We start from the raw sequence: 27063 nt of genomic DNA, 5'->3' as shown, positions 1-27063 counted from the left end.
GCTATGTATTTTTGGAACGACTCGATGGATCAACACACACACTCCAAGTGTCGGGTCTAGGTCAGGCTCTGTGTTCCTGGTTCTAACCAGATAACGTGAACCTGAAAACCCCTGTCTTTTGAGGCCGTGGGTGGCCCGGTGAACAGGGTGCGCACCGGGTCACCCGCCGGAAAACGGACGCCGGAAGGGCGGGATCAGGGGGAGGGGGAGGGGAGCGCCTCCTTACCGCCTTGGTGCACTGGACGTCCTTCCCCAGGAGCCAGTTGAGCTCCAGGTTGCCCTCCCCCTGGTAGCAGGACTGCAGGCGCTCCTTGATCTGCAGGTTGATGGCCCGAATGGGGAAGGCACAGAGGGCAGAGTCGTCTGGCGGGTGGTGGTACTGCTTCTGCCCTTTGGAGAAGAGAGCAAACAGCACGTCATCCTGGCCGCTGATATTGAAGGCCTGGGCCAGGGAGTCCCCGGGTTTGGCGAGGTAAGCGGCCTGCAGGAGGCGGTACTCCACGCCTGCCCGAGTGCAGCCGAAGGGCAAGGACACGTAGGAGTGGAACTTGGGATCGTCCTTGCAGAGGCGAACGATGCGGGACGTGTAGAACAGGTCCCCCGCCGAGTTGATGGCCACGCCCTCGGGGGTCTCCGGCTGCACCGTCAGGAAGTAGACGAAGCCCCCGCTGGCGAAGCCGTAGATGTAGAAGATGTCGAAGTGGGCGACCAGGGCCAGGGTGTCCGAGGGGATCTTGATGAGGGAGGAGACGAAGTCGCTGTGCAGCTCGTAGTCGAGCATGGCGGAGGACTCGGGGTCGCGGGGCAGCTTCCGGCTGGACAGGGTCGGGAAGTAATCCTGCTTGCCGTCCACGGCAGTGCCGATGAACAGCTTGCCGTCCTCGCCGTCCGAGCGCACGATCACGCCGTACATCGTGCCGGTCTTGTTGACGCTGGACAGGTAGTGCTCCTTCTTGTGCGACGGCTCCACCAGGATGAACAAGTCGTCCAGCCGCAGCAGCTTGCACACCCCCTGGTAGAGGCTCCCGCAGGCCAGCAGGCGGTTCTCCGAGTAGTCGATGATGAGCAGCTTGTTGACGTTGTTGGTGAGGGTCAGCACCTCGCCGCAGGGCTGCACGATGAGCGGGGGGTAACAGGACTTGTTGTCCTCTTCCGGCCCCGTCTTGTGAGCCACCTGGATGGTCAGGTTGCCCGTCAGCTTGTACACCCGATTGATGGCCCCCACGTATACTGCCCCCGTGCCTCGGTGCACGGTCAGGTGGTTGAAGGTCCAGTCCCGGTTCTCCGAGTGGAAGGTGCTGAACTGAGGCATGCCGGCGGCCCCGGGAGCCAGCAGCACCCAGACCATGGAGAGCAGGACCACAGACCAGCTGTCAACCTCTGCAGCCCGTGGCCAGGGCCTCCTCTGTTCCATTCTGAGTGGGGCGGAGGGGAGGAGGACACAGATCCTCGGAGTTCTCATCTACTCCACCTTCCTGGGCTGGCCCTCACATGGTTCTGGAAAACACAAGGCAGAGTGGTCAGGCAGAAAAAATAAATCCTGGGAAGAGGGAATAGGATGGCTTGACCCAGGGTCCCAATCCCGGCTAGCTCTGAGTCTCTTCCTTCTGTATTTTGGTTTTTCTATTTTTAATATACTCTCCCCCTCTTTGGGATGTTCAGGGAATCCTGTTATCTATTTTGGTCTCCAGCCTCTACGCTGTAAAATACTTTTTTTTTTACTTTACAAAGCATCTCTATTTCTGTCTTCTTAAGACATCGTTTTTATCTCTTGGAGAGGTTAAAAGACTGTTTAAGTTCACCCAGCCAGTCGATCTGAGTGTCGGCACTAAAGCCGGTCTTCCCTACCCAGGTGTCACGTCTGTCCTCTCCCGGTCGAGTGGAAATCTCTCCTGTTTTTGAAAAGCTTGTTTAGAAGGCCCTCTTCCAGGCTCTCTAGGTCAACTACTCCCAGAGCCTGATGTCGCCAATAAAAGTCCTTCTTATTCCAGACTACCCAGCCCCTCACACTGCTGCATTTCAGCGCTTTCTCATGCTCTGCCCTCCACAGGGAAGGAGAAGAGCTGTTCATCCTGAAAAGCAGTGCCCCCCACTGCTCCTCAGCCTCGTCGTCTCCAGAAAGGAGAGGCCCTGAGTGTTAGCTGTTGAAACTTGTTAGAAAAGTGAAATATGGGGAGACTGATAGGACTGGGGTTCTCACGTGTGCCATTCAGGGGCCTGAACAGCCCCAAGGAGAAGCGTGGACACTCCCCCCACCCCGCTCTGGGACAGGGGGATGGCAGCCACCGCCTCTCTGGTGAGCCGAAGGTGCTCCCACTTTGGCCTCTCTACAGGTGAAGCCCGGGAGGAGCCGGCCTCCTTGCTGAGGGGGACTGGCTACCTGAGTCCAGCTTGAGCCACCTGGGCAAGAGTTCTGGGTTTCGAGAACGGGGGGAGGAGCAAAGGGAGGTGAGTCGATGATCAGTCTCATTCCAGCCCCTGCTGGGGCCCCGTGACTGTTTAAGGATGCGTGAAGTCCATGCCAGGCCTCAGCCTGTCCTGCTTGAAGTCCAGTCACTCTCCTGTCCCTCCGACCCCCAGGCCCTAAAGCTTTTCTGTAATCTAAGGAAGCTGCCCAGAAGGGCAAGGTGGGGCTCCTGTGGAGAGCTTCCAGACTCCTGGGCAGAGAGGATGGGAGAGTAGAGCTTGTCCCATCTCTAAGAGCACTGCCCCTGACTGTCAGGGACAGGGACAGTGGCGAGGCAGCGAGCTGTCTGGCAGAGAAATCTGCTCTCCAGCTGGACAGACTGTCCGGCAACCTTCTCAGACAAGTCCAGACAGAACTCTGGGCAGGAATGGAAACAACCAAACCAAGGATGGAGAATTTGCTCCAAGGCGGCTTAGAAGAGTCGTGTCTCTTTCAACTCCGCCCCCACCCCCGTGCGCGCCGCCCCCCCCCAAATCTGGCTGGAATGGGTTAGAATTAGAACAGGCGCCACCTTGGAAATCCGCAGTTTTTGCTCTGTGTCTTTAGAAACGCTCCTCCTCAAGGCCTGACAGCCACCATGGTGCCAGAGCGAGGCCCCACCTGACCACCCTCCTCCAACCAGGCTCCACTGGGGTGTTCTGGACTGACTCACGAGGCCCCAGGCTTCCTTGGAAAGAGGAAGGCACCAGCGGCATGAGGCCCAGGCTGACCTCAGCGGCTCCGACACAGCCCTTCCGGCCCCACGCGCGCACCAGCAAAGCCTCCCGACAGACAGGGCTTTCGGTTTGGAAACCAGAGGTTATTTTTAGTGACGTCCTGGGGCCGGTAGCAGGACGTGAATTCCTCAAGAGGAGCTGTGAAAAGGAAATAACAGAATCCTCCCATTCTGCAGCTGGACTGGGAACGACCAGAGACCATTCTGGGCATGTCCCTGTCTCTGGGTAGGAAAGCTCCTCTGGCCCGGCAGAGGGCAGGGTGTCCCACAAGGGGCTGTGAGGGAGGCCGTGGAAGTGTCACCACCCCACACGTGGGGTTTGGCCGTTGAGAAAGTGTGCTCTCAGACACCCCGGCACTGAGCTGGTGGGAATGTTACACTCCTGCCTTCTCACAACATGCGTACAACATACATGTTTAGCCCGTGGCTGGAGGAAGCAGGTTCTGGTAGCAGAGATAACACCAAAGCACACGGTGTGAGGTTAAGATCAACCATCTCACCACCACCACCCCCCGCCCCCCGCCCCCCGGTTCACTCTCCTCCTGAGGCACAGTTTGAAAAGTGAATGGCTTTTGTTAGGCACAATTTGGGGACAAGTTGGGCTCTGGGGCAAGCCAAGTCTCATCTCCCTTTCTGGCAGAATGAGGGCAATGACAGAAGGTACCTCTCAAGGTTGTCATAAGAGCGAATGAGATGACGTGGGGAACCTCTTAGCATGGCGCCTGGCACACAGTGAGTGCTCCACTTGTGCCAACTGTTATTATCATCACTGAAGCCTCCCCAGGAGACTGCACTTCAGGAATCCCGCCAGAGCTCCTGAGCTCCCTTTTTGCCCATAGTCTTCCTTTCCATGGGAATAAACATTGTGGTTAGACCTTGAGGCCCAGCTCTCCCTGACCCAGTGAAGGCGCTCAATCTGGGAAGCCTGTGTCAGGGGAAAGGGAATAGATCCAAGGCGATCCTCTCTATCATACTACTGCACAAGTCCCAACATAGCCTCTCAGCAGCCAGCAGGGAGGCTATAGAAGTACCGAACGCTGGGAGGTAAACTATGAATGGGAAAATGGCATGATAGCTATGAAGTCTTAGGGCAGGAGGAAGAGTGGGGGGGACTCGGGAACCCAGGATTCAAATCCTGCCTGTGTCCCCCGTCAGTACTATGGCTTTAAACTGGTCTAGCATCTTCCTGAGCCTATTTCTTGATCTTAAAATAAAGAGTGCTTGAATTAACCAGTTTGTACGATTTCTTCTTTCAGATGAAGTGATAACCTTGAGGCTTGTTTCCTTTAGCTTCTAGAGTTTGTCATTGAGACTGAGGTCCTTCCACACTACCTGGTAAGGCTGGTTGGGCCAGGGGTTCTCAACAGACCACTATAGTGGGCTGTTTCCCTCTCATTCCTTTATCAGCATCTGTTCTGGGACCGACAGCTCCTGGGACCTTCTGATCTGAAGCAGCAGCTACTGGTGCACAGGAGTCAAGAGGAGGCGTGGTCTGCAGTGCAGGGCTGGCAAGGGAGGCTCACGGTCCACTCTGGGAATGTGGCTTTCCCAAGGACAACGGACTGAACAGCCAAGTTGGGAGCCTCCGTCTCTCCATGCCAAGGCTGATATTACCAAGTAGCCATTCCAAGGCGGGGCCAGCTGGCAAGGATCAGGTCTCCTATCTGAGTTCAGAGCAAAGCAGAACATTTGTGCCTCTGGTGAGAGACAGTGTGCTCTAATGGTTAAATGCATGAGCTCTGAACTTAGCTGCTTGGATTCAAACAGAGCCAACAGCTGTGTAAACTTGGTCAAGGTACGTAGCCACTCTGTGGTGCTCTGTCCCTATCTATCTAAAATGGGATTAGTAGTAGTATCTATCTCATAGGATTATGACCATGAAGTCAGTTAATACATATAACACACTTAGAATGATGTCCATTTGAAACGTTCCAGAGACATTAGCCTTTATTATTAATAATTTATTTGTCAATATTTCCAGCTCTTCATGAACTCCGCCATTCCATGATCTGTCTTAAAATGAATTCTCCAGCCTCGGTTTGGTAGAAGCCAGCAAACATGTGCCTATGACTTTGTATACCCAGCATTTCTTCCTAATACCAACTGTCTAATGTCAACCTGGGGAGTTTTCCCTTAATGATGCGTCCTTCTTTCCGTCATTTCTCTCTCTGTGGCTGTTTGTGAAGTCAGTTTGTCAGATGCATTCTCAAGAGCCAAAACTTGCCTATTCTTTCTTCTCCCCACCCCCAGTCCAATTCAGGACATGCGGCTCCAGGACACTCTCCCTATCAGCCGACCCTCTGGAGACGTGTTACTCAGAGCATGCCGCATGCCAAGGAGAGGCCACCCTTGCCTCTTTGGGAAGCAAGTATCACTAAATATTTTATCTGGAGGGCTTGATGACACCGTCTCCCTGATCAGGATTCAGGAGGCAGGTGTTGGGGACAGCCGGTGGAAGCATCTAATACCTTCCAGATCAGCTGCTGTAGGTGTCGGAGGCAAAGCAGGGAGGAAATGACAATCAGGCACTCCCAGTTCAGCTCAGGGCAGGACTCTCTCCTCCCTGCCTACCTGCTCTGGTGCCTTTTCCCAGGAGATCTGGGTGACGCAGACCTCTATGACCTCTATGCCTTCACTTGGTCTCCATTATAGCAAAAGGAGCCAATAGGAAGAGGAGTTAGAATCGGGATACCATCCTTCCTTCTTCCTTCCTTCCTTCCTCCCTTCCTTCCTTCCTTCCTTTTTTCCTTCCTTCTTTCTATAAGAAACCACAGATCATGGAAAGAAAAAATTGTCCAATGCGACCCCAAATGAGTCACGGACAGGCTAGACCTTGTGACAAAAAGCCTCGTGCTTCCTCTGCTGTAGGTGAAAGGGTCCTGGGAGTCCGTTATGTTCCACCTCGAGACTGCCCCATTTGAGGGAAAGAAGGTGCCTTTGATGGTGGCAGTCCCCTGATGGGCAGAAGTGAGCCTGCTGCCAGGCCTGGGCAGGGAGTGAGTACGCAGGGCAGACTCAAGGAGGAGAGGGACTAGGGACTGAGGGGGACGAAAGAGCCACTGTCAGTGGCTCCTTTCTCTGTCGGGAGAACGACCTCCTCTGACCTACTCAAAGCTGCAGCCGTTGTGACGTGCTGGAATGGCACCCACACTGTGACTTGGGGGCTGTGCTGTCCCATGCCACATCCCTCTGGGCTGCAGACAACCTCACAGATAGGTCAGATGTAGTCTAAGCGGCAGGAAGCCTCTTCCCCCAAAGAGTTAGAACTGCAGCAGGAGAGACTAAAGTTAGATATGAAGGGGGACATCCTGTCTAGAGAGGATTCCTGGGCTTCATGCCAAGGAGACTATGGGCTTTTCTAATGGTGAATTTTCCCAACAGCTGTCTAGGAAGACGTTTACCCAGAGGCAAGGGATTGGTCCCAATGACCTCAGAAGGCTCCTTTGGGTTTAAGATTTCTATGAATTAAAGTCTACGAGGATAAAACGTCTACATGTGCGATTCCGGGGCCCTGGCTTGTCCCCTGTGGGCGGCACGATCCTGAAGGACCTGTCATAATGTCATCTGTGCAGTCGTATATGCAAACACGCCGAGCGTCACTCTGTCTAACACGGACCTCGGAGGTAGTCCAGGCACGTTGGGCAGCACAAGGTGAGCGAGAGGGCGAACGCAAAGGCCCCGGGTAATGCCGACAGCTGAAAGGCCTCAATTAGAGTGAAAGGAGTTATCTGGTATTTAAATAATTATTAGATTGAAGGAATAATCATGGGTTTGAGCTGATTTTTTCCCCACTGTCACCCTGATGGCGTCTATAATATTATTATTCAAATGCCCGTGATTCTCATTGAGGAGAGAGACCAGGAGCGAGGGGAGAGAGTGGGGGAGGGGGCAGTGAGCACAGAGGGGCAGGAGGGAGGCTCATTTAATCTCCATGTGACAGGGCTGCAGGAGGTACGATTAGTCTTTTTCTTATTTCAGCTGTCACTCATGCACAGACACCGAAGATTGTTATTAGCGTATTTTATGCACGCGATTTAAAGGGAAAGGGAGGGGGGGTTGTGGGGAGAGGGAGAATTTCCTACAGAAAATAAAGGGACCAAAGGAACAATTTAGATGTCACTGCTATACCAGCTGCGTTTGCTTCATTAATCGAATGTCATTTTTTTCCCCCAGACTCTGTGCTGTTATGTGAAGCTAAGAGACTACGTCTCACCCCGGAGCGAGAGGAAGAAGGTGAGGGGAGCCAGAGGGGGCAAACGGGCCTCTGCCTACCTGCCCTCTTGGCATCCGACCCTGAGGAGGTGGGATCCATGATACTGGATGATAGGGTGGTGCTCCGGTGTGTGTCGGTCGGGACAGCTTCTGGTGACAGTTTCTACCCAGCCACCGGCTCTCACTGTGAGCAGGGAGATGCCCCAGCAGTCTGTCCCTGGGATTCCTGTCACACCTGGGTGGGCCAGAGCCAGCGGCCAAGCATCAAGAGTAAGAGAAGGCAATGTGGGGTGGCCCTAAGAGTCCCGACCAGCAGTGAGAGAGGACCCCATATTCCAGGCGGTGAGGCAGTGAGGGTCTGGGTGACCAGAGCTGTGTGCGCTTCTCTGCTCCAGATCCCATGTGATGACATGACAGCAAGGGACTCAACCTCTCAGAAGGCACAGTGGGCAGAGGCAGGGTGACAGGGCCAAGTACAGAGGCTGGGTTCCGGCGCTCAGAGTTCAGTCATGAACCCCCCGAATTCGTGTGTTGAAGTCCTAACCCCCAGTGCCTCAGAATGTGACTGTTATTTGGAGAACAGTGACTTTATAGAGGTAATTAAAATGAGGTCATTAGGTTGGGCCCTAATCCAAATGACTGGTGTCCTTATAGAAAGGGGGAAATTTGGACACAGAGGCACAGGCACAGAGGGAAGGAGATCAGGTGGAGAGACACAGAGAGAAAGAAGACGGCCCTCCACGGGCCTAGGAGAAAGCCCGGCGCAGACCCTCCCCTCCTGGCCCTTGCAAGGAGCTGCCAGCCTCACGACCTGTAGCCTCCAGAACTGAGACAACACGTTTCTGTTGTTGCAGTCCCCAGAGCAGGGGTGGGTGGGGTGGGGGGGAACAACGTACTCTACCATCTTGGCTGGCGGGGGGAGGGTTGTGTAGACAGGCCCGTGCAAGCACGCGCGTTTGCATCTGGCAACATGGGCGAGGCATTAGAGATGTCAATCTCCACGTCTCTGTGGGAACTGAGGGCAGCAAACACACCTCCTCTTTCACCCAGCACCAGAGGCCCAGAGACCTCAACCGCGCTGCCTTTCACCGCTTCGTCCCCAGTGGGATCAGAGATGGTATTTGCCGTCTCTCACTCGTGGGGCTACTGGTTCCCGTTCTCTCTGCTGCACCTGCCCAGAGGAGTAGGGGTGTCACCTGCAGACCCCCAGAACCCTATGGGATATTCTGTGACTCCCTCCAACCCCCCCCAGCTCCTTTCCCAGTCCTGTTGTTTTTACACCAGGCGAGGGGTTTCTGTTGCTTTTGTTCCCAGCTCTCCCCGTGGGCTCTGATGGGGCCCTGGAAACCACACCAGCTCTCCCAGGGCCTTAGCAAAGCATGCGGTGTTTGTCCTCTCCCCCCACAGGCTGTAAAAGCTTGGAGGTGTCTCCCTGAATTATGAAGGGTTCCAAAGACACACACGCACTTGAGGGCCGGTGGAGGGGAGGGGGCTCGGCTCCTTTCTGGGGCAGTGCTGGGGCTGGCTTTGCAAAGTCAAAACAAGATTCATTACCCTGGGGCCAGGAGCAGGGAGATACACCGCCTGACCCTGCAGACCTGCCCCATATGTCATGGGCCTGTCAGAAATCTCCCAGAATTCCCTTTATTATCTAAAGGTCGCCACCCGGGCAGCGCTGAGAAGCCCATGGTCTAAACTAAACTACAAGAGCAATCAATTTCAAGCAGCCGCCTGCCTCGCCACCCCTCCCCCCCTTCCGTGGGCTCTGCCCTCTTCAACCCCCTCTGGGGGATGGCCAGGGAGGAGCATGACTTGCCATGGCCACCCCACCCCTGGGGCAGAAAGAATTTCGGCAAGTTAGCAGGACTCTGAGCATCCGGCCCTGGGAGCAAGCCTGCCCTCTGCACTGCGTGGGGCCTTGAAAGGTCGCTCCGCTTCTCCCCTGCCTCTGAGCTGGCCCCTGCTTCAACCATCCTAGAAGTGGGGTTACTCTTCTGGTAGGCATTCTGGGATGAAAGGACAGAAAAAGAAATTCTCAGGCTCCTTCCAAAGGCAGGCTAGGCATCAACGTGGGGATATGGCTTTGCTAAGCCGAGTCAGATTCATGCTAGGAGCCTTCGTACCCCAGGGCCCATGCGTAGCATAAAATAGCCACTGCTATTTGTTTCCTATAACACAAAACAATAAAGAAGAGCTACTGTTATTATATTATTTATTAACCCCTCGCTACGTGGCACACTGTGCTGGATCCTTTGCATACGCACTGGAGTTTTGTGATTATCTTGCAAGATGGGTATTCTTCTCCCCATTTCACTGATGAAAAACCCGAATCTCAGCAAGGCTGAATCACCAGACCGGTGTCGTTCGGCTAGGAAGGAGGACCTTCTGATGGCCATGTTTTCCCCACTATTCCACACTGCCTACATATTTAGATGTTATTTTTCAACCAAACCCTCTTATCACTGGTCTGGGAAAACTCAGTAGAATGTTAAGGAAGATCTGGCAAGTACTTTATTTTAAAGGTCAAAACCTGAGGCTCCCATTTTATTTTGGCAATGAAGCAGGGCTGGGATGTGTAGGGAGGTGTGGGTTGAGATATCTGTTACAAGGTGGATTCTGGGGCTGTTTTGTGGCAAGAGGTCTGCTAGCTGGCAGTCACCTTTCAGAGACATTCCAAATGACCTTTCCAAGGAGCCCGGAGACGTATCTCCTGCCTTCTCACCCCATCCTTACTGAACACGGGAGAGCCACGGGGTTCTGAGGTTGAAATGGGGCAGGAGAGCAGGACACAGGGTAGAAAGTGCCCAACCAAATTGTTAAATAAATTACGGTTACTCCACATAATGGCATATTATGCTGCCATTAACCGTAATGTTTTCAAAGAATAATGACACAGCTCCAATTCACAGCAGTGGGAGAGAAAGGGAGAGAAAAGGAGAGGAAGAAACAACCCAAACAAAACACCAGGCATTCACCTCAGCTCTCTGGCGATGGCCTGGCCCTAAACACCACTTCCTTTCCCTGCAAGCTGCCCCATCTTTCCTCTCTTGAAGGAAAACTGTAATGGCCCCGGCCATTCCCTGGCACTTCCTCCTTCTCGTGCAGACTCTCCTGCCTCTCTGCTCCCTGGTGGCTCCCAGAGCCGGCCACTGACCACTGACATGCTCCAGGGACAAGGAACACTCCCCTACCACTGTTGCTTCGTCCTCGCGGCAGGGAAAGAAGGGAGCCACTGGGGCCAGATCAAGGTGCATTTTAAAAACCTGATCCTTTTCCAAAAGTCAGGCTTTCCAAAGTTCAAGAGTGGGTCTCTTTACCAGCAAGCCTGGTGTCATCTCCTTGAGACATGTAAGACTGGCCCAGAGACGATCCGTGGACACAGACCCTCGCAGCGAAGATTTGGCCACAGATCTCCTGCCTGGTGTGCCTCATGCTGCATCATTTCCTGTGCTTCAAACTCCTTGTCTATTTGCCAGGCACATGGCCAAGTGTGAGATCCACCTATGGCAACTCCTTCTGTTGCCCGGATAGACTCAAGGCTGGACTGCCAAGTACCCAAGTTCAAGTTCTTCGCAAGCTGGCTCTTCTTTCTACAGCTTCCCTTTCCCCCTCTCCCAGAGTGACTCCACTCCCAACAAACTGGTTCATGTGCTGAGTCCGCAGGACATCTTGCAGAGTTTCATGGCCACAGCCACTCTCCCTGGAGCACCTGTCTCCACATTCTTCTTGGCTTATCCAAGCCCTGTGTGTCCTTCAAAGCTTCAGGAAGCCTCTAGGACATCCTCACCCCTAATCACCTCTCTCTCCTCCAAAATCAATCAGAAACTGTTGTTTTTAGCACATGCTGCATTGTTGCTGTTGGGTCTCTTGTTATATGACTGTGTCCTATCTCTCCGTCAAATTAGAGGCTCCCAGGTAAGAGTGCAGGAATAATCCCTGTGCTCTTTGGCATCCCATGCAGGGGTAGCATGATGCCTCTCACTCAGTTCTGTGCTCAGAGCAGGGGGGAGCAGACATGGGGATGGCTCATGTGCTTTTCTCAGCGACTAGTCTGCCCTTAGACGAGGTGTGAACACGCTTGGCTCAACGATTTGCCGTAACTGACGGAGGTAATGAAGAAGGGGTGAAGCGTTTGGGAAGGTTCATCTTGAACCCGCTGGGGAAAGAGCAAATATCACTGAGAGTGGATGAGGTGGGCAGAAGGATAAAGAAGAATGGTGGGGGGGCACCAGCTCTGTCGGTGAAGGACACACAACACAGACAGAGCTCATGCAGGAAAAGGCAAGAGAGCTCCAAAGACACAAACTGAACAAGTTCAAAGATCACACAAAATGTGTATAATAAATGGCCAACTGACAGCGAGAGTGATCAAGCGCAGAGTGGGGTGGGGTGAGAATCCCCTCGGAAGGCTCCGGAACAGGGCTCTTCTGTAAGGGGGTCAAATGGTGCGTGTGGCCAGGCAGCAGGCAGAGGGAAGACACTGTGGGCTTTGGGGACAGACCTGGGCTCTGGTCTCGCTTAACCACTTCCTAATTCGGTGACCTTGAACCTGTTATTTAACCTTTCGGGGCCCTGGTTTCCCAGCTGTGGAAGGACACCTCGCAGAGCTGTGGTGAGAATCCACGAGACAATGGATGTGGAAAGTGTTCCGCAAACTCCATCGCTTTGGATAAACACCAGTGACTCTTGTTTCTGTTTTTGGAGAAACACTGCACAAGGACATCACCTCCTTGGCAGCAACCGGCTGCCCAGTATGTGTTGGTGACAAAGGCTGGAGGCTCTGGTTAGCCAGGTGACCGAGATTCTTAGGACGGGGAAGCTCCCGAGGCTCTGGCCTCTCAGGAGGACCTGGGTGCCGCTGGTCCCTTGTCGCTTTTCTCCCTAGTTCCCTGGGCCCCACGCTTTCCAACTCACCCCCCACTTCCTCTGACCTCAAGGGTGATTTAAGGGCCACTTCTGCTGCTCTTGGTGATTCATCCAGGTGCCCTTGGCAGGAGAGAGGGAGAGAAGGAGGAAAGAGGAAAGCCAGCCCTTGGGAGGAGGGAGGAAAGAGGAAAGCCAGCCCTTGGGAGGAGGAGGAGGAGTCCATGCTGAGGACGGTCTCTGGGCTCGAGCTCCGCATTCGCTGGACTCGTCCCATACCGGGTCTGGCCAGCATGTGGGGTGAAGTCCCCCCGCCTGATCCTCCTCTCCTGTGCTCTTCTGAACTGACAGCCAGCCTTTGTATAAAAAGTTGTAACTCCTTTTTAAGAGGAAGCTTCTTAAGCAGGCTGTGTCCCCACCCTGTACCTTCCCACCTTCAGTTTCTATTCTTCTCCTCTCTTTGTCTGAGACTCTGAGCTCCTGCCGAAAAGATCCCAAGCTGCCAGGCAGCCGCTCTTAAGTAACAGGCACGTTCACAGCCCTGCACACGGAGCAGGAGGAGTGCTCTGGAGCTGGATAAAAGGGACACATGTGGACCGGGAGGGGTTTGCCAATCCGGAAAGAGTTCCGTCCACTGAGGGGGCTTGTCGGTGCCAAGATGCACAAGCACGCGGTCTGCAGGACCCCTACCCCCCTGGAGCAGCATCAGCCCCTCGGTTGAGACCCTTGTCATCCTATCAGCTCGTGATGTCTAGGACCCCAGCCCTCTTGGGAGGGAAAGTGAAGGACACGGTTATCAGAGAGGCTGACACGGGGAGAGAAGAATGTGCTGGAGGGAAAGCGGGGGGAATGCAGGCTGGTGCAGCACCGGGGGGACCTGGGCCAGGAGATGAAAAGAACTCCCTGAGTGAGAATCTGGCCCCGGATGATGAATGGGGTGTGAGAGAAGAGCCTGGAAAAGGGTAAACAGCCAGGAGGGAAGCAGGAGGGAGGGAGGGGTGAAGAGAAAGAATGTGGAGGTCAAAGAGCAGAGAAAATGCTCTCGGAATGATTGATTCAAGATCCAACATGTTGCACAGCCGGATGGGTGCACACGTGCGTGCAGATGGGCTCGGCCACGGCCTCCCCTCCCATGGCCCTGCCAAGGTGTGAGCAGGTCTGCTTCTCTACCAGACCCATTCTGTGCCCTCTGGGAAACCTTTCTTCTGCTGTTGTGTTCTCAGGACCCAGGACACCCTCCCCCCCGCCCATGTAATAGAAACTGCCATTTGTGCAGTGATATTAGAGCTCACTAAGAATGCCCCATATGCTCTGTCATTGGCGTACCCCTCCCACAGCCTGTCGGGACAGCCTGGTCATACTCGGGATGCCCTTTGGAATGGGGGTGGGGTATCAGGAGCTCAACTCAGAGTTGAGATCTTGCGGACTCCCTGGGAGGGAGGGAAAGGCCTGGTGGAGAGCTTCTGGCCACCCACAGAAAGCCATTGGGCTCCCACCCAGCCCTGGCTGGTGGGAAGGCGCAGGGCTGGAGACAGCCCCCAGGGCTGGCGTGGGGGGTAGCTGATGGAAAGATTCCAGAAGCAGGACTTTGTAAGGAGAGAGGCTGGGATACCAAAGTCCACAGGGCCTCCTACCCGCTCTTATCTGTGGGGCAGAGAATTAGCTGCCCGTGCCCCTCTGAAGACCTACCCAGTTCCCCCAGTCCCGGCAGGCAGCCCGAGAGGAGAGCCCAGGCAGTGCCTACCTGCCCCGGGACGTCTCTCCCACCCACCTTCTCCCAGCTCTCTCCCCTGGCCCTGCTGCTCTTCAATTCCCAGCCCTGGCACATCACTGATTAATTCGGGGCTGTTTAATAACCCTTCCATTTCGATGAAATGAGCTGTCTTGTTTTCTTTATTTTTAACACCGACTTTCTCGTTTCTTTGCTAAGCATCGTACTGTCATTTAAATTTCTCTGTCTCCAACCAAGCTGATAATAGACTGGAGTGAGCAGCTGCTTCCGTCCTGTTTATGACAATGATTAGAAGTTAGAGCTGTGTAAGCAGAGAGCTGACCAAGACTCCGTTCCGCGGGTCTGCCCCTGCTTGTGGACGGAGCGCTCACTTTCATGTGATTATGAGAATTCTGGCTCCAGGGCTTAGCCCAGCCTAGCCTTGCTGGCACCCTGCTCGGAGGGGAGTCGTGGGGGTGGAGGGGTGAGAACCCGCTCTGTTTGCTGTGAAATTAAGGCCAGCAGCTGCGGGTCATTCTCACGAGCCCGGGCCAACACTCCACTTCACTTCCAACAGGGCCTTTTTCCTCCGTTGTATTTACCGAGCAGCAAACAGGGACTCCAGGTTACAAGGCCTGGAAGTGGGTGGGGATCTCAGCCATCACCCGTTGTCCCTTTCTGCTCCACAGAGGAATCCCTTCTTGAGACCCGGCTGTCATCTTCCAACCTCTGTTTAAATTCCCCAAATGCAGTAGGGCTCATTCCCTCCCTGGAGGTCCCCTTCTGATCAGATGGCTCTGGTTAATCCCTCTCTCTTGTGCCCCCCTACAGTACTTACACTGAACTTGTACAAGCATCATTTCTGTGCATCCCCTGCCTCCTTTGCCACATTGCAAGCCTGTCACGAACCTGGACAGGGACATGCCTTCCTCCCAGAACACTTGGCACACAGCACATATTCAATAATTGCACGTTCAATCAAATGAAATCATATTGCACCAACTTCAATCTCTGCAAGTAATGTACCTTTCTTCTACCTGGGGGCGGGCTCCTGGCGGAGCGTCCCTGTCTTTTTCTACCTGGGCAAGTGTCCTGCCTCTTCTGTCCTGAGGCTAAAAATGGCAGCTTCCCAGGGGCCGGGACCCTGCTTTTTCCTCCAGGCCCTGAGGGACTACACAGCTGGTGGAAGGCTCGGCCAAGAAAGCTGTGGGCATGCGGAGGGAGCCAATCAGGTGGCCTGGACCAGGTCCTCTGGATCCCGGTTGCCCTGCTCATTCCCTCTGCGTTGGCCCTGGCTGCCTGAGAAAGCTCACAGGTGCATGGTGCACAAACTCTGGCTGGCCTGCCGCTCCCCGGCAGCCTCCCCGGCAGCCCTGTCGGCAGGCAGCTGCTCTGGCCATTGTTGTCTCACCCTCTTCAAGTGGTGAATGCTGAGTCTATAGAGACCGAGACACAAACAGTGCCCACAGTGCCTCTCAGGGAGGGAGGGGCGGTCTGGCCTTGCCAGAGCCATTGACTGTGCAAATAGCAAGGCTTGCGGGGGATGGAGGAAAGCTGGTCGGAGCAATTGAAAAGAGGGGGGCCTTTCTCCACCACACTGTGCAGCTCCACGGAGAGGCAGTCTGGGTGTCCTAGCGCCCGCAGACTGGCAGAGAGGGGGAGACACTGGTTCTCAGGGACTACTGCTTCACCGTGAGGTGCCTGCCTGCTCAAGCCTGAAGGGGGGGGGGAGAGAGAGAGAGAGGCGCGTGGGTGGCTCAGTCGGTTAAGTGTCTGCCTTTGGCTCAGGTCATGATCCCAGGGTCCTGGGATGGAGCCCTTCATCAGGCTCCCTTCTCAGTGGGGAGCTTGCTTCTCCCTCTCCCTCTGTGTGCTCACTCTCTCTCAATAAATAAATAAAATCTTAAGAGAGACAGAGAGAGAGATGGGGGAGGTCGCTGGGAACTGAGAGACTGAAAGAGAACGTGGCTAAGGGCTCAAGAGTGCTGGGTTAGGCTGGAGCAAACACACCTCCTTGCCCACAGAGGGCCGTGAATGGCCACTCGCTGTGTGACTGCTCAGGGCCTTCTACTCACCTGGTTTGGACTCGGGTTTCACATCTATGATATGAGCCAGAGTAAAAGCTGCTATCAAATACTCAGAGACAATTTCCAGGTATTCTACATATAACACCCGTTTCTTTTGTAATTCAAGTTGTTTTCTCAAAAGTGATTTACCAAAAAAAAAAAAAAAAATCAAGGCACCTCGTCAGACTCATTTTCCACAGCTGGTTCTTGGACAGTGAGTGCTGTCAATGCATAGGATTCTCTCCTTCCAGGGCCTTCCCGTGCTCTGCGCTTCCAAAAGGGGACAAGGCTCCTTGTGCCTCAGCTGGATGGGGGGGTGCTGCTTGGGCTAAGAGACGACAGCTGATGCACCTCACTAGCCATCCTCCTGTTCTGTCCAATGATCTAATCCTTAAGGCCCAGGGTCCAGCGTGGGCTCTGGGACCCAGCTCCTGCCAATGCCCTTCATGCTGAGTCTGCCCCATTAATACTCACGCTCTGAGGAGCTCTCACTGCAGGAGAGATGCAAGCCTTATTGCAGGCAGGCAGCCAGAGGCCCATGAGATCTGCCCCTTCTCCTGCCATGGGAGGCTGACTCCCAGAAATATGCCAACTTACCAGTTCTATGACAGTATCATTCATCTCAACTCTTAAAGCCAAAGCCACCGAAACCCTAAGGGTAGCACATTCAGAATTCAAAATCCAGCCCCACTGGTTAAGTGTTACCCATGAGCCAGGCATGTGGCCCCAATGCCAGGATCACCACTTCCTTTCCTCTCAGTTTCCAGTCTCCACTGAGACTTTGATCTATTTTTATATATAAGAACCTTTAGCATATAGATTTCTTTTAAATAAAATCTTATTTTCTCAGAAAGTTCCAAACAAATTCAGAGAGAGGGAGAGAGAGAGGGAGAGAGGAGGAGAAAAATGTCCCTAGCTTGGCTTTATTCCTGCTCCAAATTTTAGAATAGTTTTGCACATTTGCAACAATTGTCATTTTTCCAAATCCCCTAACTATCTCCCTATGCCTGGCTCCAGAAACAAAGGGAAGTGAGGGTGCTTGGGTAGTCATGAAAAGCATTCGTTCCCGCTGCACAGATGGAGAAACTGAGGTACAAGATTAGGGGCAGGAGCTGACTCTCCTAGAGGGTCTCACGGCTCCCTCTTGCCTCCCTCCCATGATCAGAGAGCAAATGGTGGATGAGCCCCAGTGGGCAGGTGAGGAATCTTTCAGGAAGAGGGAAGAGTGACAAGTGTGAGGGAAGGCCCTTTGTTCCTACGCATTAGGACCTTATTCTGACACCAGACTCTTCCTGGCCATCTGTTCTGACACCCTTCTCGGGGGGGCCAAGCCTCCTACACAAGGGTGCCAGGTGTGGCCTCCCAGTGACACATGCAATTCACATCATTCCCCCCAAGTGTCTCAGAGCTGGGTCCTCTGGTCCAGAAAGCTGAAGGGCTCCACACCCTGGGGGAATCCCTCAGAATGGGGTGGTGGACTTGAAATGTGTTCATTTGGTGTGGGTTTTCATTCCACAGAATGTCAAAGGACTTGGCAGGAAGGTCTAGGTGGCTGGGGTGAGGGTGGGCAGGCCAGTCCCGTCAGGCGACTGTGAGGTCCTGACCCCACTCTCTCTGGAAACGCACCACCACCACCACCAGCCAACATGGCGTGTGCGGAGAGCAGGTAGAGCTTGCTGACTCACAAGAGGGCTCTCACGTCTGGGGACAGGGATGGAGCCTGGTCTTCCTGTCTGGCTTTGACCAAGGCTCCTGCTGAGGACCCTGAAGTTGAGAAAGTAGGCTCTTCTCCCTCAGGTATCTCTGTTGCTCAGGAGGAAAAAAAAAAAAAAAAGGGAAGCCAGGGGAGCAGTCAAGGGAGGTGGGAGGTCAGAGGCCAACGTAATATTTACCCAGCCCAGCCGAGGCCTTTCGCTTTTATGAAGCAGGAAACCACTTCAAAGCAGCAACATCCCCTCTTGCCACTTCTGTCTGCTCTCTGGTCCCCCTGCTTTTACAGGGCAGGCAGGGACTTTTTACCTCCTTTTCCTCTCCTCCTGAACCTTCCCTCTCGCCCTTAACAGGAGGAGCCTCTGCTCAGAGAAGTTCTACAGTTTGTCCAGAGTCGCAGAGCAATGACAAAGCCTGGGCTTCCCTGACCTTCTGAGCCCGTCTTGTCCCTGGATTTCTCGTTTACCCTGAGAGTGAGTGGCCTATGACTTTGGGACACAGGGCAGGTGCTGGGTTAGTCCCACAACCAGAGCTGAAAGCAGAAAAGGAGGACAGGAAGAGGCCCCAGACACTAGAGTCTAGTGGTTCCGTACATTTGGGGGGGGTATCATAAACTTCTCTCTTCACACACACACACACACACACACACACACGTATATATCATATACACACACAAATATACATATATTTACATATATATGCATAGATCAAAGGCCTCTTGAAGCCCCAAGCATGCCCCCCTGCTCCCCCCATCCCAATGCAGGGTCTGCCTACCCCAGATCTTATGTGACCATTTTAAGATGCAAGGAGAGTATGGCCATTCACTACTGGATTGGATAAAGTTTTTCCATTGAGTTGAAATCTTCCTCCTTTGAGCCTCTTTCCATTCATCCTCCCTGCCTTCTTTCTGGACAGAAACCTTAAAAAGAGACTGGTTCCTTCTCCAAGGTAGGAAACAGGGCAGAGGTGACTGACTGGTGGACTTGGCTTGCCTGCCCAGCCAAGGTGTGGTGGTAAAATCCGAACTTTTTTTTTTTCCTCTCGGGTCTGATCCATTTAATGAGTTCATTCAGGTAAGAGTGGGTGAGTTAACAGCAGGATTCTGGACACTGAAATGTGAACACCAATGAGTAATAACACTTCCTGATGAACCACGTGGGCATTCTGCCGCCAGCTCAAGAGGACCGGAAAGGGATGCAATTTGCATAGAATGCAATGTGGAAAGCCCTCAGGAGTGTGGGCCATGGAGAGCTTGCTCTCGGATGTTGACTAACAGAAAACATCAACGTGGCTGTCCGTTGAAAATCTCAGAGAATGAGGGGAATCAGGGGTAGTTCTGAGAAGCTGAGGGATGGGACAATGTTAGACAGTCATTCTTGACAGCCAACCAAAATTGTCAGGCGTATGAGTCTCTCTCCTGGAAATCTACACCTTCCACGGACCAGAGCCAAAGCTTCCAGGAGCTTCTGTGCCTTCACTTCCCTGGCCCCTCCAGTAGACCGGTTAACTCCATCCTGCCTTAGACTAAAGTTTCATTGGAGGATCCTTGGCTTAGGTAATTCCCCCGTCCCTGCAGCCTACTGTTCCTTGCAGGGATGATCTCTTACTCTTCCATCTTTGTTTTGGAGCTACCACATTGCTAGCACTGCACAAGGAAGTGATCCACTTCTGTTTGTTTAAACGTAAATGGATCCCAATTTCTGCTTTGGGTGTCTTCCTATTTGGTTCAGTGCAAGGGCAAGATGGGTGGTGTACCAATCCACATACCAAGGGTAAAGTTGGAGGGGTGTCCTGGGGTTCTCCCTCATCCCCTCTTCTGTCCCCTGCAAACCCAAACAAGCAACTAAGGTGGGAAGGGAGGGTGCTTAAAGACAGGAAGAGAAAGCCTGGCGTGAGCTCCCTGACGGTGCAGACAAGCCCTGGAGGCGCCTCCGTCCTCCCTCTCCCTCTCTCTCTCAGCTTCAGAGAGAACTTGTTGTGGGGGGCACGGAGGAAAGAGGTTCATTCATGGGCTGTTCACGCTGAGACCCAGGATCCCTCCCCTCTTCCTTCTCAAAGACAAGTTGAACTTTCCTAGGGCAACTCCACTGCCTTTTATCTCTCACACCGAAAGTAATTTTAGCCAAGGAAAAGCAGGATTAAACTTTCAGAACATGATACATTTATCTTGTTTTTCTTTTTTCTTTTCTCGCTCTTCCCTTCCCTCCCTCCGCTTGACCCCAGGTAAATAGGAGCCAAAGGGAAACGAAGATGAGGCATCAGAGGCTGGTATCAGATCAGAAAAGATGCGACTCTCTGGCCCCATGCCTGTCCCCAAACTTCAATCTTTTTCCAGATCCCGTTAGACAGTTATTATCTCCTCAGATGAGAAAAGCCTCTGGACTCCATTCCCTCTCCATACTGTCCTCTGCTGAAATGAAAGGGGGGAATTATGATTCAGAGAAAGGCTCCCACAGAGAATATGAAGACAAAGATTAAATCAGCGATACAACGTTGACATGCGTTCAGTTCCTGAAAAGTCTTTCTAAAAAAGTCTCCTCAGGAGCAGTTTTGCCACCACCTGGGAGGATCTCAAAAATCCACATTTAGGGAGCTGGAAGGGGGTGTGGGGGGGCAGGCATGTGAAGTCCTGGGCTTGGGCCAAGAACTTCTGCTGCTGATAAAGAAAGGCAGGAGCCTCTTGGCGGGCAGGCCAGCAGATTGCTAACTCCGAGACTGCACCCCCCTCCCCGGGGCCCAACCCCAGACGCATCCTGCCCGGGCAGGCCTCTCCCTAGCTGCACACCCGGCTGGGCCACCTCCACTTAATGCGGCAGACGCCTTTCCCAGACGGCGGCCCAGAGGTCCCACTGGCAATAGGACCCTACCAGTTGTAGTCTCTGGGTAGTGACAGCTGGGAGTTTCTAATATATCTATTTTTTTTTCTTCTCAAAAAAAAAAAAAAGCACAAAAACCACTGTTTAGGGCCAAGCCTGGTTTTCAAGAGCCCCCTCTAGTGGAGATAACCTGCTACTTCAGCTTCCCCCTGCAGCCCAGATGGAGCCTCCCCTTGCCTGGGAAGACGGAGCAGAGCTCCCTTCTGCCTAGACTGTTCTTTCCCACTTGTTTTCTGTGTTTGCTCTCAGCTCTTTGTGCCCTGTTCACACTGTCAGTCTCTCTGTCCTTATCTTCCTTCCCCGTCACCCTGCTTCTCTGTGTGTCTGCGACTGTTCCTACATCTGGACTCGGGCTTTCCACGTGTGACTTTGCCCTGCATCTTGTCAGTCTGCATGCTTGGTTCATCGGCCGGCTTTTTTTTTTTTTCTTCTGAAGTTCAAGACGCCAGGTCTGATGAACTGGAAATGCTCTGACATGGCCTTGGATCAAATGACCCACTCTCAGAGAGCCGGAACAGGGACCCGCCAGCCAGATCACAGAAGCACCAGGACAACCCAGTGTTCCTGGAGGAGAAGGAAACTTGCACAGAAACTCTCCCCTACTCCATGCCCCTAGCAAACCTGGGCCCTGTGGGTTGATACATATGTTTGGAACATTATTGAACCTGAGCTTGGCGCTCCCGCTTTGGGGTCTTGAGTGGAACCAGCCTGCTCCCCTCTATCACTTCTCCCCACCAGCCCCCCTACTTCCTGGTCGCTGAGAGGCATCCTGCCATGAAACAGTAGGCAATGCCTGGGTGAAGGGACAGGGGGTGGGAAGAGGGTGCCCCTGCCAGGGAAGGGGAGGGAGGGGGGGTGGGGACTAGGACTGAGCCTCTGGCTGGAGCAAGGAGGGGAGACGGCGCACATGTTCTGCTGAGCCAGAGGGGGCTGCAGGGAACACCTGCTGGGCTTCTGGGTTTCTGAGACTGATCTTTTCCCCCAAGCGGGAGACCTGGCCAAGGCAGGGCAGGGGGTTAATGGTTAACCAACTGTAGGAGCCGGGAACTTCTGCACTGCTCAGGCCTAAGCTTTCTCTTTCAGCTCTCACCCTCCCCTCCTCCTCTTCCTTTACACTCTCGCCCGGTAGGGACCCTGCTCCCCAACAAAGAACTTTCTCGCCTCTATTTCTGCCCTCGAATTCCAGATGGAACAGTGTGGAGCTAGATAAAGAGGTTCCATATGCCCCAGTGCCAGGGAGTGGGGCCCCGGAGAGCCTGAGGGCTAAGCCGAGGAGAAAAGGGGTGTCCCGTTCTTACCATCCGTCCCTCCCAGGGCGCCTTGGGACCAGCCGTTTGACCCCGTGAAGAACTGCCTTTCTCTGTCTCTGCAGGGCTCACCTTTAGAAATGACCAAAAAAGAAGTGGACGCACACCCAGCCTTCATTTACTCTAATCAGGCATGAAATCTTTGTAACTAAGTGAAAAAACTGTTCCATTCATCATTGTTGGAGCTGAGCATATGTGGAGGGGAGAAAGAGATATTATATTCACATATAATGAATTGATAGCAGACTGCCCCTGGGTGAGGGTGGTGGCGATGGGGCTGGGGGTGCAGACGAGCAGGAAAGCAACAGCACCTCCAAGCCTGTTGCCACCAGTTTCTCTGTGGACAGTCCTGAATTATTTGTAGCTAACAGACTGTAACACAATGCTCTGGGCAATTTTACAATCAAGAATGGGGGGTGGGGTGGGGGTAGGGGCTCTGGCTGGGCTTGGAGCTCCTTACCTCTCCATTTGCCATGATGGACAGAAGTATATGGGGCCCCAGTCTGTGTGTTTGGAGACAGCTGTGTGGCAATGCGGAGAGACAGCTGGGGGGTTGGGGGGGGGCTGTTGCAGCCGAGGACAGGAACCGCCTCCCCCCACAACAAACCTCGTATCTTGGGGCGGCAGCTGCAGGAAAGGAGGCAGGATAGAGACTATAAACCCCCAAACAGTGAGAACTCAGCACCGTAAATATTCCACAGCACCTGAACGGGTGCGTTTCCACTGCTGCCGGCTGGTGTCTTGTATACTTAACTGTGGCCCTCCTTGCCCCTCCTGCACCTGTGCTTTCCGGTATCTTACCCATGAAATAAAGATTAACGGAATCATCGGAAGTATTCGCAAATGGGAAAGGGGCCTAGTGGAGAAGTAGCTGTTCTTGGAGGGTTTTCTTGTTCACCTCATTTTAAGCACAGACTACAGCATGCCAGATGGGGAACTTACACATTTACTACACCTGCAGCTTTTGATGGTCAAGCATGTTGGGGAGGGTGAATGCTCCCCAGCTCTTTGGGGACAGGGATAGGTACTCAGGCCAGCTCTGAAAGGGGAGTCACCGACCTTATAACGACATGGTTTCTTTTGGGGGATGGACGTGCAACACCACCGTTTGCTCTTCATTTGGACTTGGGTTGAAAGGCCAACCAGCCCCTCTGCCCTGCTCCAGACTGTGGGATACCCCAATCCTCCTGTTCTGTTAAAGAGAAGGGCCGGGGCAGGGGGTGGGGGATTCTCCTGCCAGACTCATGACCCCTGGGCAGAGGAGACCTTCTGGTACTTTACTTTACCCCTTTGGATCCTGCTGATCCTTAGCAGCATCCCCACTGCACATCGCTCCAAATGTCATTTCCATTTAACTGCTTTGCAAGCCAATTTGCCCCGTTCTAATGCAATTTGCTGAGGACAGTGAGGGAGCAGAGAGGGCAGCCTGCATTGCTCTCCCTTTATCAGCGGGTCCCCAAAGAGGGAAAGGCTCTTTCAGGTAATGCAGGGAGGGCAAGTTCTGGGATGAGGAAGGGTCGGGCAAAAGGCGGAAATGCCAGGTGGAAGAATGGAAAAGAAAAACAACCTCGCTAGGATATCTTGACAGATCTTCCTCAGTTTCCTAGGTTCCCTACCCTCTCCCCTCACTCCACACCGGCCCCCCATCACCACCCCCTAGGGACAGCTCACAGGTAATTATTTCAAATGGTGCTGTGTGAGGTGAGGGGGAAGTTAATGAATTCTCCTCTCTTGTAGGGAGGTCAGAGGAGAGAGGGCTTTTAGCAACTCCAGGAGCTTTCTGGGGTGATTGCACAAAACTTGTGCATTTCAATTAGGAAGAGCAGAATTCCTCCAGCCAGAGCCATCTCTTCTAGGGCTCTGTTGCTCTGTTGAAGGCCCCAGAATCCAAAGCCTGCCCAGAGGGAAGAATGAAGTTTCAAGGTCTGGGAAAGAAGCCCAGCAAGACAGGAGCCTGCTTCTGTGTTGGGGAGGGGAGGGCTGAACTTGACTCCTCGTCTTAAAATGACCAGCCCAGCCCAGATACCCATCTTAACTGCTCACAAACCTTGTCCACTGTGCTTGTGAATAGCAGGAAGGGAATGAATGGATCCCCACATCTGTGTGGGTTCCTCTGAGCTGCTAGAGCCCCAAACCACTGCCACAAGCTACAGCTGGTACCCCCCCAAACTGGTCCGGTCCCTATGTCCCTTTCATAGACACTTCTGGTATGCGACTGTCACCCTAGGATCTTACATTCCTACAGGAGACCTGATCAGATTCCATGGCCCATTTCATGGGGCTCTCATTCCTAGACTCTTAACGGACCTAGCACTCCAAGTCTTTTACCCACCTCACCCCCCATCATCTCTCACTCAGAGCTGAGTTGGAGCAAGCAGCTCCTCCTAGGGCAAGGGTCATGCCGAACAGGTGGACATTTGTCACGGACCTGGAATGGCAGTTTCCGGTGACTCTCTTTGCTCATCCAGACCAGGATTAATATTTACAGAGACTACCTGTGGGATGGATAAACAGAGCTAGAATGTTCTAAGATCCCTCCATCACTTGTGGGGTGGGGCAAGAAGGAACACATGGAGGGAAATATTTTCGAATGGTTTATAAGGAGCTTTTCGGACCCTGGGCCATCTCCTGCTTCAGCCCCCAACCCTCTCGTGCTGCTCAAACCAGAGGATGGTGCTGATGGGTGCTTGACCACGAGGGAGCACAGAGAGGGTCATGGAGCACTTAGCCCCACTCAGTGCCTTGGACTCGCTCCCTGAGCCTCACGGACCCCGCGCAGATGATGCATTCCCCTTCCATTCCCAAGTCCCCTGATCCAAAGGAACGACCAGCGGCCGCCAGGGACTCAGGCACCAGAGTGAACGCCCCCAAATCCAGCGCTGGCCACAGTGGCCTCGGGCTCCCTTGCTCGTGCCAGCGAGGCCCGCTTTGGGCGCCAGCTCTCGGGACGGCCCCGCCGCCTCCGTGCTGCCCAAAGCCGCAGAGTGCCAGCAGGTGTGCGGCGGAGACGCGCCGCGGAGCGCCCTCCCCGCCAGGAGCCGGCGGCTGGCGGGGAAGCCCCGGGCGGGAGGCGGCGGCTCTGAGTCCGCCCGCACCCGCGCGCACGCCGCGTTCCAGCCCGCGAAAGTGGCCGAGCCCGCGCGAGGACTCGCGCGCCGCAGCCGAGCCCCCGTGCCCGGGGCCGGGACCCCGACCAGGCGGGCGGGCGCGCGCTCGGGGAGAGGAATGAGGGCGCCGGCGACTCGGAGCGCCCGGCCCCAGGCGCCGCTTACCCAGCTCGCCGACGTCGGTCTGTCCTTCCGCTCCCGGCCGGTCCTCCTCGGCCGCCGGCTGCCGAGGGCGGCGCGCTGCCCCTCTCGCTGCTCGCAGCTCGCAATCACGGGGACGACCAAATCCACATGGAGTCCAAATTCATTAAAATCCACGTCCAGCCGCCAGCCACTTATCTGTATTCCTGAAGTGGCCCCTCGGTCTCCGGTCCGCGCGCCCCTCAGTCCCCCGTCGCCCCGCAGCAGCCCCGCCGCGCGCTGTCGCCGGCTCGCGGGGGGGAACCCGGAGGCGCCGAGGGGACCTGTGGGGGTGGCTGGCCGTGTCTCTCCTGGGGAAGCAGCAGAGCCCCGGCTGTCTTAGGATTTTTCCAGCGCGACTTTCCGGGCTCCTCTGACATCAGCAAGCCCGGCGCTTCCTTCCCTTCTTGCTCCCCGGTTCGGTCACAGTCCCATTTCCTCCGGGAACCTGGCTTTCTAGATCTATTTCGGGGCTGGCTCGGCTCGCTCCGGCGCCCGCGCTCTCCACCGCTCCCCAGCTCGCGGGGTCTCTCTCCGGATCGCTCACGCTCCGGGCTGACAAATTCCCAGCAACTGCGCTCGGCCACCCTCCCGCTCCAATCTGGCGCGGACGCCGCTGCGCCGGGCAGCTCCGGCTCCCGTGGTGGTGGCGGCGGTGGCGGTGGCGGTGGCGGTGGTGGTGGTGGCGGCGGCGGCGGCGGCTGAGCCCACAGCGCCGGCCTCCCTATATTACCATGCAGCTCATTATCATAGAGGCCGCGCGCGTTAACCCCCTCCCTGCCGGCCGCGCCCGCCGGCCCGGGGCCGCGCCCGCGCCCGCCGCTGGCACCGCCGCGCCCGCCAGCCCCCTGCCCCCGCCCCCGCCCGCCCGGACTGCCTCCTCAGCGAGCTGTCAACAAAGGAGAATCAGGTTTGGCATCGGGAGGCCGCCGGGCTGCCCGCCCTGAGCCCAGCTCAGCCCGGACCTACCGGCCACCTTAAGTGGCCAAGGGGGCAACGAAAATCTGCCAGGGCCTGGGGATTCCGGTGGAGGCCTTGTGAGCTCAGCTGGCGTAGCCCCCTTGCGAGGAGCTCAGGACGCCAGCAGAGTGGGTGAGGGCAGTGGGGATGTGCCCCCCCGCCCCCCCCGCCTTAGCATCACCTGTCACCGCGCCCATCCTGCACACCTCCGTCTTCATCTTTAATTTGAGTGAGGGGTGAGTGGGGAGGAACGGGCCTTGGCTGATGAAGTTGAGAAGGGGGCCTCAGAATCCGTGGGAGCAAATTTTCTCTGGTAGTGAATTTCAAAAAGCCAACAAGCTGTCAAATGAGGTTTGAAGTTATTATTAATTATTATTTTTATAATGCAAAGGTGAGCTTTGCTCTGAAGTTCAGGCTTCCAGGTCTATTAGGGATCCTGGGCACCTGGCAAGCGTGGGGGAACCAGAGGGGCACTTTCCATATCCAGGCCCAGGGAGCTTGCCTGGCAGGGCAATCAGAGGTGGGGGTAAGATAACTTATTTTAATAACCTAAGGTGAGAGGTTTCTGGATTCCAGATGGCAATGCCTCGGTGGTTTTACGACCATTGATTCCGTGCCATAGAGTCTCAGTATGTCCGCAGTGCCTGGACGCGGCTTTCCGAAAGAGGCCTGCAAGCTAGACCCCAGTGAGTTCGCAGGATCTGCGTAGTCCCTGCTCGCGATTAGAGCACACGCGAGTTTACTCAACATGTTCAAGTGTTCTGATAAGCTCCATCTACTGCCCTCTGGTGGCTACAGTCCTCAGTGGTATAAACAGGAAAAAAAAAAAAAAATCACTCCTGGGAGCCCTGGAGGGAGTCCATGAAATTCTCTGAGCAGGAGCTTAAGA

General features: G+C 54.6%; 1 protein-coding gene across 2 annotated transcripts in view; it reads right to left on the bottom strand.

Annotated features, from left to right (window-relative positions):
* The window catches only part of PLXNA2 (plexin A2), a 204589-nt gene extending 178681 nt beyond the window's left edge, over positions 1-25908 (bottom strand). Inside the window, exons 1-2 of one of the 2 annotated variants that reach the window (XM_078078188.1) lie at positions 25200-25908; positions 227-1497 (exon numbers count right to left, since the gene is read on the bottom strand). In XM_078078188.1, coding sequence (XP_077934314.1) covers positions 227-1462 — 1236 coding nt within the window. In that variant the 5' untranslated portion in view covers positions 1463-1497; positions 25200-25908. The remainder of the gene's footprint in view (positions 1-226; positions 1498-25199) is intronic. The other variant, XM_036094629.2, reaches the window with a different exon arrangement.
* Positions 25909-27063: the final 1155 nt, after the last annotated feature.

This window comes from Halichoerus grypus, chromosome 7 (assembly GCF_964656455.1).
Source record: "Halichoerus grypus chromosome 7, mHalGry1.hap1.1, whole genome shotgun sequence".
Taxonomy (NCBI): domain Eukaryota; kingdom Metazoa; phylum Chordata; class Mammalia; order Carnivora; family Phocidae; genus Halichoerus; species Halichoerus grypus.
The sequence above is the reverse complement of the archived record's forward strand: the minus strand, read 5'-3'. Positions and strand labels throughout refer to the sequence as shown.